This window comes from Photinus pyralis, unplaced genomic scaffold (genome assembly GCF_008802855.1).
Source record: "Photinus pyralis isolate 1611_PpyrPB1 unplaced genomic scaffold, Ppyr1.3 Ppyr1.4_LG1, whole genome shotgun sequence".
In the NCBI taxonomy this organism is placed as follows: Eukaryota; Metazoa; Arthropoda; class Insecta; order Coleoptera; family Lampyridae; genus Photinus; species Photinus pyralis.
Genome location: NW_022170249.1, coordinates 56,308,368 through 56,318,703, shown reverse-complemented (window position 1 = coordinate 56,318,703; position 10,336 = coordinate 56,308,368). Strand labels below are relative to the sequence as shown.

Below are 10,336 nucleotides of genomic sequence, written 5' to 3'. Positions count from 1 at the left end.
GTGTCCTCTATCCATTTCTATCAATTTCATGATCATACCTGGGGAGCTTGTTAGCGTAACGTACCCGAAAGAGAAATTCTGTTTGTGCATCTCGGAGCCAGTATCGAATTGCGAGAACACGAACCGATCTGGCCGACGAAATGATTTCTTATGATGTCCCGCAAGTGGCTGATAATATACCCAATTCCGATCTTGATGTACCCAATTCGTTAGCTATTATTGATGATATTAGCAATGTAGAACCCTTACATTCTGTAGTTGATGACAGTATTGACGTGGAAGTGCATAGTGATGAATTTTCGTTATTTAGTTCCGATACTGAATCTAATAATAACGTTCGTGATTCGTCTCCAGAGTCATCCACGTTTAATTTCCCTACCACTACTAATGATCATGCCAGTGAAAATTTTCAGTCTCATTTAGCTTGCTGGGCCATTAAATTTAATATACCTCATGTCGCATTAAATGCATTACTTCTATTGCTAAAAATGTTTTTTGATGCTACACTCCCAAGCAATGCACGAACATTACTTGACACACCTCGACAGTTGCATATCAAAACAATTGAACCAGGTCAGTACTTCCACATTGGAATTATTAAAGCAGTTACAAAATTGTTGGCTAAGAATAATTTAGCCCATTTAACACCTGCCAGTGGAATTAAGATATGTGTTAATATCGATGGTCTGCCTATTGAAAAAAGTAGCAGCAATCAGCTCTGGCTAATTTTGTGTAATTTACAAGGTAATGTTAACAATGTCGAATTAATTGGTGTTTATCAAGGTTTTGACAAACCTAAAGAACCAAATATATTTTTAAATGATTTTGTTCAAGAAGCAATTTTCTTAACAAACAACGGCTTTACTTTTAATGGTAAAATATTTCCATTTGAAATAGCAGCATTTGTTTGTGACGCTCCAGCAAAGGCGTTTATAAAAAAGACGAAAGGTCACGCTGGTTACAGTTCCTGTACAAAATGTTACACAGTAGGTAATTTTGTAGAAAATCGTGTGTGTTTTCCCCAAATAGCAAACCTTAAACATCGAACAAACCAAGAATTCCGAAACAAGGTAGATGAAGATCATCACACTGGAACTACAATACTAGAATCTATTCCTGGTCTTAATATGATAGCTGCTTTTCCATTGGATTATATGCACCTCATTTGTTTAGGTGTGATGAGAAAGCTTTTGTTAATGTGGGTTACTGGAAAACCACCGACAAAATTGCAGCACATAAAAGTTCAAAATATATCACAAGCATTAATTAAACAAAGACCATTTTCACCTTGTGAATTTGCTCGTAAACCGCGATCTTTATCTGAAGTAAATCGATTTAACCCAGATATGCCTACCGTCCTTCTATAAGGACATTACGTTAAAGATTCCTGTAGACTATATTTTGGATAGTTCCAAGCAATTTACATAGATTGCGCTGTAATGATAACTTTAGTAAACGTCAAAGAAGCCATTGCATTCGTTGGTTTTCAAACAATACCTGTTTGAATGTTTTCATGTGCACTTAAACTTCAAGAAAAATTAAAATGTCGTATCCTCTTGATTTCAAGCTTGTTGGGTATGTATTTTAGTGTCTAGAAAGGTGTTTATTTTGTAATGGATTAATGAATAATGCCAAAAAAGCTTTAACTTACGACAATTATTAGTCAGGTTATGTGCAATTTTATCACACTAGCTTTCGTGGGGGTGTAATTACAGCTGTCCTTTTAGAAGGACAGTAGGCATTTAGTAATACTTTTTTCTTACGAGATAATTTTTTGTAGAGGGTTAACATTACATGAATTATTGCAAGAAATAGAGGAATTTCAAACAATAGTAAATAGAGGTTCTGATGATCAAAATGGTATCGACATCACAATTATGCCGCCCAACAACGCATGTGAGCAATTGACGGACGAGGATTCTGGCGATGAAGACTTAGTGTCGGTAAATAACTTGCCTCCTTCACAACTTTTGGCAACTGCTGAAATAAATAACAGAAATTTGGGTGAGTCAGATTCAGATAGTGATCCTGAATATAATATACCGCTTGCAAAGTTACAAAAAAAGAAAATTCTTCAAAAAAGCTGTATAAGTGGACCAATAGTGACCTCGTAACACAAGCTGTCACTTGGCCATTGGTTCAAATGGCCGTTACAAATCGCACACCCTATGAACTATTCTCCTTGTTTTTTGATGACGATGTTGTGAATTCAATTGTAACATATTCTAATATATACTCGGCTCAAAAAAATCGTCATACTGAAATAACAATCAGTGAAATAAAGAAATTCTTTGGCATACTCTTGCTTAGTGGTTACAATCATGTTTCTAGAAGACGAATGTATTGGGAAACAGTATCCGACACTCACAATAAACTTGTATCCAGTGCCCTTTCGCGTGACCGATTTGAATTTATACTATCGCATTTACATTGCTGTGACAACAATATTTTAGATAAAAAAGACAAATATGCAAAAGTTAGACCGCTATTCAATCAACTGAACGATAAGTTTCTGGAGTTTGTACCACACTCGGAAAACCATAGTGTAGATGAGAGCATGGTACCGTACTTCGGGCGACATTCATGCAAGCAGTTCATAAAAGGGAAACCAATTAGATATGGATACAAATTTTGGGTTGGATCCACAGACAAAGGATACATGACGTGGTTTGAGCCATACCAAGGCGCTAATAGCGTCATAAGTGATAACTATAAACATTTCGGTTTGGGACCCTCAGTTGTATTGACGTATGCAGATGTGCTGTTATCTTCAGGAGTATTTCCGTATCACATTTTCTTTGATAATTTTTTTACAACTGTGCCCTTGCTTGATCTATTGTCTGAGAAAGGTATCCGAGGTACCGGAACTGTACGTGAAAATCGTATGTCGAAATGTCCTTTAGAAACTAAAACTATGGTAAAGAAGCGAAAACGGGGATATTTTGAGTATAAAAGTACGGAAGATCATCGTATTGTAGTTACCACATGGAATGATAATAATATAGTAAACATGGCATCCAATGCGGAAAAAGTTATTCCTCCTAAAAAAGTTCAGCGATATTCGCAAAAAGAAAAAAAGAAGATTTCCATTGATCAACCTGCACTATTTTCGGTATACAATGCTCATATGGGTGGCGTAGATCGTGGAGATCAGAACATAAGTCTCTACAGGGTAGGAATTCGAGGAAAGAAATGGTACTTTCCACTCATATGCCACTGTCTGGATATGTGTGTCCAGAATGCCTGGCACCTTCACAGAAATGAAGGCGGTAAGCTTGATCACTTGACTTTTCGTCGGAGAATTGTATTAACGCTTCTACAAAGTGAAAATAAAATTTCTGCGAAACGAAGTCGATTTTCTAGTTTAGAAAATATTGATACTAGATATGACAGAATAGATCATTTCATAATGAGCCAAGAGAAGCAAACAAGATGCCGCCTCTGTCATAAAAAGGTGTCCACAAAATGTCAAAAATGTGACGTTGCATTACATATCAACTGCTTCATACCTTATCATACACATTAATGTTATTATATTATCTATGTATCTTTCGTTTTATTCCTGTAAATACATGTATTACAATGTTTGTTGAATATTAAAACTTATTATGGAAGTGTTGTGCATATGCCTACTGTCCTTTTAAAAGGACGGGCATTTTCTTTGGAAAAACCAAAACTTTTTTCGGAAATAGTTACTTTTACATTTAATTGTATCAATAAGGACCCAAATTCTTAAATTTGGAAATTCTGCTGCACCAAAAAAAAATCAGGCATATCTGGGTTAAAAATGGATTCTGTCTTTTGGGATAGGTCCTTAATGACTATATGTCTCAAGTTACGTCATGATTTTGAACATGTGTTTGACGTAGTTCGCATAAAAAATTATAGAAAGAGAGCGACATAAAAAAAATTACTCAAGAAAAAAATTCCATGTAACTCGATACAGTTTTTTATTTGCTATTCATTGCGTCTTTTCATTTCAAAATATTTTAAAAAATAAATCCAAAATATTGTAAAAACTGTATGGATTTTGACGATATTGGGTGTGTCTATTCCTGTGACTTGTAAACTAGAGGGAGGTGCACCTAAGTGAGTTCGGCCAATAGCAAACGAAAACCGAGGACCGAAAGATATTGCGAATGACTCGACGTATGACACTTGGGCGGCGTAGGAATAAATTGCAATGTGAACGACACGTTGAAAAAGAATGTAATTGCTAATAAAAACTTACCAATGTGGATGGCCATCCCTTAACACTATTAACAATGATAACACTAAGTGCATGTAAAATGAATAATATAAAACTTAATGTCTGTATAAAATGTTTATGGTCATTTCTCCGGTAAAACACACGCACGCGGCACGTTCCGTTCGTCGTCTCTCTATCACCACCCGTACTCTGCTTCCCATACGCGCGCGCGAAAACCGTTTCACTTGAATTTAAGATTTACTTTAACAAAAGATAGGTATTTATTAACGAGCTCCTAGCGAGGTTATAATTTTGCGGTGTCTGTTAGCACGATAACTCATAAACGAATGGACCGATTACGATGAAATTTTGCAGGTGGATTTTTTATCAAATTTGTATTTCGGAGTTCGTGAATTGGCAATGTAGCCCAAAAAATAAGGAAGGCCCTTTTAACATCTCCGTTAGTTATGAACCGAATTGCATGAAATTCAATATGCGTATAGCTTTAGCCATATAAAACGCAATTCCAAAAATTGAGCCTAATCGATCAACAGTCAGAGTGTTTTCGCATCTCGACCATATATAAACCGAATTGCAAACTTTTTTATTTATGACAGTATTTAAATGAAATTTGATACATAGCTACTTGGAATAAAAGCAAATACAGAGTGAGCAACAATGATTGAAGCGTGCGTCATCACCGCTTGTTCCTATTAATATCAAAACTACCTTCTTTGTATGGAGTTGTATACGAAAATGACGTTCTGCGCTGTCACAGTGACGTGCGTCTATTCGTATCTTGTATCAAATCAGCATATGCTATGAGCGGCACATTGCCAATTTAGCTGAAGCGGCACGCTTCAATCTTTGTTGCTCACTCTGTATAACGCTAGTTTCAAAATCTGATTTTGCGCATGCGCAGTGCCAACTTACTTATTTATGGAGGGGTTTAAATGAAATTTGATACATAGCTACTTGGAATACAAGCAAATTTAACGCCAGTTTCAAAATATGGTTTTGCGCATGCGCAGTGCCAACTTTCTTATTTATGGAGGGGTTTAAATGAAATTTGATACAAATAACAACCAAAGTTTTAAATAAATTTCCAGTAGCTACTTGGAATACAAGCAAATTTAACGCCAGTTTCAAAATATGGTTTTGCGCATGCGCAGTGCCGACTTTCTTATTTATGGAGGGATTTAAATGAAACTTGATACATAACTACTTGGAATACAAGCAAATTTAACCCCATCAGCTTCAAAATATGGTTTTGCGCGTGCGCAGTGCTAACTTTCTTATTTATGGAGGCACTTAAATAAAATTTGATACATAGCCACTTGGAATAAATCCACATTTAACGTCAGTTTCAAAATTTCGTTTGAGCCTGCGCAGTGCTAATTTTCTTATTTATGAAGGGATTTAATGAAATTTGATACATAATACCACTTGGAATAATAGTATATTATATACCGCGGGACTGAAGTAGTACTTTTAATCCCGAAGGTAAAGTTTTTACCTGAGGGATTAAGACCACTACTTCAGTCGCAAGGTATATACGATATTTTTCGTACTTCCGAACTGACACACTTAATATGTATGGAGTTAGAGAACGCGTTCTTTCAAAAAATCGCTGCTCAACAAGTTACCATAGGAACTGTCATTGCTAGTGTCATAATTTTGGTGGTGGGTGACAAAGGTGTATTTGATATTGATAAAAAGCAGCCAAAGTAGGTAAAGAATTGATACCACCGAAATCCAAAAAACTATATGAACAGCAGTACGATGCGTTTAAGAAGTAGTGCCGCATACAAAATGTGGAACAACCTACTGAAATTGCTTTGTTAGTAATTTCATCCTTCCGGGATTTTCGTAAAATTTAATCCCGGCGGGACAAAAAGTGACACTTCAGTACTTGTCATAATGGAGTGAAGTTGTCACTTTAGTCTCGGAAATACGAAAAAGCAAATATAACGCCAGTTTCAACATCTGGTTTTGCGCATGCGCAGTGCCAACTTTCTTATTTATGGAAGCATTCAAATGAAATTTGATACATAGCCACTTGGAATAAAAGCAAATGAATCGCCATTTTCTAAATTTGGTTTTGTGTAGGATGTGCAGTGCCAACTTTCTTACTTATGGAAGCAATTAAATGAAATTTCATACATATACACTTTAAATAAAAACAAAACTAACATCAGGTTTATTTATTTAGTCAATATTACGGGAGAGACCCCAAAAAATCAATGTTTTGTTCACAATTCACATAATACAATAGGTAGGTTTGCTTAAATTAGTGTAAAAAAGCAAAATAAGAATAAATATAGTAGGTAAGCAGTAGTAATCTAGTATGATTTGTCTATATCATTTATTAACAGCGATAGACAAACACCTATTAATGCAATCTGCGGATAAGAGTTTGCGAACCGCATCATTCTAATACTCGAGGATTGTTTGTTGTAATTACATAGTAACTTGTATGCAAATGGGGCGCACTTCTAGAAAAGATGAAAGTTCATATCGGAAAAAAAGCTATAAAGCTCGTTGTAAGAGGTAAGTGACAACTTTATCGAATGGATATGAACTACTATCACCTAAAAGTTAGCCACTAAAGATTGACTTCGCCCTTTTACAACATAGCACTGTCACTAAATTATTAAGAATCAATCCTCAGATTCTTATACTCGTACTTGTCCGTCCGTCCGTCTGCGTGCGCTATAACTCTTGAAAGTGGTCGATCGTATTGAAATTGGCGTACAGGTACTTTGGACATTAAGGAAAGACGCTAATGATTTTCAGAAAGCAGGCTCAACCGGAACAAAAGTTATAGGACTTCGAGTGAATCGGGAACAGGAAAAACTGTGCGCTCAACCGAGGCTTAAGATAATAGAAATCAACATATTTCGTTCGCTAGGTCATGTATCGAGTTCGGACTTTCACTAGATTAAACAAAGCTCTTTAAATTTTTGCCGCATGTTTAATAATCACCCTGTATAGACCATAGCCAGCTATCAATTAGCGAAAACCTGAAGTTTAGTGGCCCATCAGGGATCGAGATCTCGATCGATTTATAAAATGCGAAGAGGTAGGATGAGTCCCCACACCGGCAACAAAACGGACCGCCCACAATTTAAAAGTTACAAGAAAACGTATAAACCACCTTAAGGAAGGAGTGAGTGTAGGAGCTGCCACATCTAAAATAGAGTAAGTAACGCAAACTTTATTCCTATGTTTAGGTATAGTGGTGATTTTTTAGGATAAAAACTTCCCAGTTTCTCAAAGCTGCAAAAAACATTGCAAATTTCTTTCCTGGCGAACGCGAAGAAACGTACTATATCCCATACTGATATGACATCCATCAATCATACCTATGACTCCTGGGAACTTGGTTTTATCATTGAATAATAAATTTGATATTCTCTATTTTATTTGCATGACTGGTACCTACCTTCATTTATATTAGGCCATTTAATATATTTATCTTTTAAATCACAAAGAGCTCTGCATGTTTCTATAAATACCAAATATGCAGTGCCCTTGCTCAATCCAAATAGGTCACTTGTTGTGCACGAAATGAATAGCATGATTGGCTAATCACCATATTGTGACATGTACTTTTTTCTCAAGAGGAACAGTCATCTTCTCAACATCTCGGGTTGGATTCAATATTACTCGTAAGTCGTAACTATTGCGTGCGAAACGTGCGTTGGATTACAATGGTGGAAATGATAAACAAACGGTTTTCTACGAATATAATAATAAACGCTTACCTACATCCTGAGGAGTGAAGGATGGCCATCCTAAAACTATTAAACTACCAAAATACAATATCGTTAAACTAATCAAAACACTACTTAATTGTCCTTTATACAGTTTATCCCGGCACATCGCGAAACCACCGCCTGTCCCAGTCCAAGGATGATAAACATATAAGGATGACCGAATCCCTATGCACTAATGTTATCCGGAGCGCTGGTTGTGGTGACGTCACAGTCATACCTACAGCACCTACATAGCAGCATGTATATCGCTCGATTAGAATTGCCAAATTAATACTCTTCTTCGTCTAATTTGCGAGTGTATAATATTTGTTGACGTGTGCGGGTATGCGTACTGTATCGCGACAGTGTTTATTATAATGGTATTGCACTCAGAATTGGCAAAATAAGTAGGTATATAAGTATAGTTGTACCACAATGCCGGGAATAAGATGTGCCATTTATGGCTGTAATAATAACGTAATTACCGTTAAAAAACTGGGAAAAGACATAAAATTCTATGCGTTTCCCAAAGGGAAAAACTTAGTGACTAACACGATAAGATTAGAGTGGATTAATCGATGTAAACGTGACGACAAGTTTAATCCCAATACACACTACATCTGTTCCGTGCACTTTAATAAACTGAGTTATGAAAGGGATATGCAAAATGAATTATTAGGTAAGTACCTACATAATATTCAAAATTATAGGTTTGCAGGAATTCTGCTTCTTTTTGTTATACTTTTAATTTTGTCTATTTTTTAGGTTTACCGCTTAGAAGAATTTTAAAAAGCACTGCAGTTCCTACCTTACATCTTCCTAACACAAAAAGTTCAACGATCACTGATAGAGATAGGAGACATGAAAAAAGGGAGCGTCGGAAAATTATTAGTGATATATTGTCCAATTCAAACGAACCAGAAAATAGTGAGCAACCGGGAACTTCCATAATAAATAGGAACGACTCAGGAGAAGACAGTCATAAATTAAAATATGAAGAGTTGTTAGCTGTACATGCAAAGCTAAAACAAGATTATTCTTCGTTAAAAGAAGAGAATAAAAAGGAGATTAAACGACTGAATGATTTACTTCGTTATTATAAAAAGAAAAATCGCCTTAAACTAACATCAAAAGATGTGTGTTCAAGTTTGTTGAGTAAAGTATTGTCACGTAATCAAATAGCATTGATTACGTCTAAAAAAAACGAATAGGTAAATTGGAATCGTGAAGAACTTGCAACGGCATTTACTTTAAGATATTATAGCAAGAAATGTTATTTGTATGTAAGAAATAATCTTAATTACCCTCTACCATCATTGTCTACTTTAAAGAAATGGGTTTCTAAGGTAGGGTAATTCAAGGAGAGTTGGCGCACTAGGTGAGATGACGCAGTGGCAGTTTGTGCACTAAATATACAAGTTTTTCATTTGGCATCACTGTACAGCATCGACATAACACATGCAACTTGTGGCTGTTGTCGCCATTGTATTCAAACGATCGTAGGCTGCGTATTAACAGTGCAAAGTTTGTGTTCACTAAAAAAAAAATTTCGTTCGCAAAGTTTATAGTTATTTAGGTATGTTAACACTTCATTTTATATTATTCTATATATTTCTTGTGGCAGTAGGATAGTATGTAGTTGTGCCTAACCTCAATTTATCTCGATTTTAAAAACGTGTCTGCTAATATTAAGTGCGTCATCTCTCCTTATATAGTTAGGTGAGTTGACGCATTCCAATTTGAGGATAGATGACGCAGTCATAGTAATAATTCCCATAGAGTATTTTTTAAGTGATTGATATTTTATAGATATGCCGACCGAATATAAACGAAAGGGAAGCGTTAAAAGATGCGAGTGGACGGTACAGCAACTATCCGAGGCGATAAGCGCGATAGAAACAGGGAGAATGGGTGTCCGAGAAGCTGGCCGCCAGTTTGGTGTTCCCGAAGCTACCTTGAGACGCAGAAAGAAGAAACGAGATATTCACAGTCATAATCTAGGCCCCTCGTCTGCGCTGGGTCCTAAAAATGAAATGAAAATTGTAAGCCATATTAAGAAGTTGCAAAAGCATGGATTTGCTCCATCCAGATCTTTTGTGCGCTCCATGGCTTTTCAGTTAGCAGAACAGTTGAAGTTACCGCACAAATTTAATAGGGAATCCTGCAAGGCAGGTTATCCATGGCTAGAATCATTTTTACGACGGAATAAGGAACTTACAATAAGAAAGTCTGAGAGTGTTTCAACGGCGCGTTCATTGGCAATGAACAGAAGTAATGTGGAAACGTATTTTTCTCGGCTTGAACGCACATTAACTGAAAATGACTTAATGAATAAACCCGGTCACATTTTTAACATAGACGAAACGGGTTTACAATTAAACACCCGTCC

At 36.1% G+C, this 10,336-nt stretch overlaps 2 protein-coding genes across 2 annotated transcripts; both read left to right on the top strand.

The window, feature by feature from the left end:
- The first annotated feature begins 1,554 nt into the window (after positions 1-1,554).
- On the top strand, positions 1,555-4,106 carry LOC116163659 (piggyBac transposable element-derived protein 3-like). The gene is made up of 3 exons (XM_031477710.1): positions 1,555-1,575; positions 1,781-3,172; positions 4,074-4,106. The coding sequence occupies exons 2-3, from the start codon at positions 2,144-2,146 to the stop codon at positions 4,104-4,106; spliced, it is 1,062 nt and encodes a 353-aa protein (XP_031333570.1). The 5' UTR covers positions 1,555-1,575; positions 1,781-2,143.
- Positions 4,107-8,382: 4,276 nt separating this feature from the next.
- Positions 8,383-9,834, top strand: LOC116163654. The gene is made up of 4 exons (XM_031477697.1): positions 8,383-8,626; positions 8,713-9,083; positions 9,159-9,293; positions 9,757-9,834. The coding sequence occupies exons 1-4, from the start codon at positions 8,383-8,385 to the stop codon at positions 9,832-9,834; spliced, it is 828 nt and encodes a 275-aa protein (XP_031333557.1).
- Positions 9,835-10,336: the final 502 nt, after the last annotated feature.

Bases quoted from the DNA above. Each gene is read 5' to 3' on its own strand.
- LOC116163659 (XM_031477710.1), top strand. From the start codon at position 2,144: ATGGCCGTTACAAATCGCACACCCTATGAACTATTCTCCTTGTTTTTT. The intron at 3,173-4,073 runs GTAGGAATTCGA...CTTGTAAACTAG, and splicing joins AGAACATAAGTCTCTACAGG to AGGGAGGTGCACCTAAGTGA.
- LOC116163654 (XM_031477697.1), top strand. From the start codon at position 8,383: ATGCCGGGAATAAGATGTGCCATTTATGGCTGTAATAATAACGTAATT. The intron at 9,084-9,158 runs GTGTGTTCAAGT...AAAAACGAATAG, and splicing joins TTAAACTAACATCAAAAGAT to GTAAATTGGAATCGTGAAGA. The intron at 9,294-9,756 runs GTAGGGTAATTC...GATATTTTATAG, and splicing joins TAAAGAAATGGGTTTCTAAG to ATATGCCGACCGAATATAAA.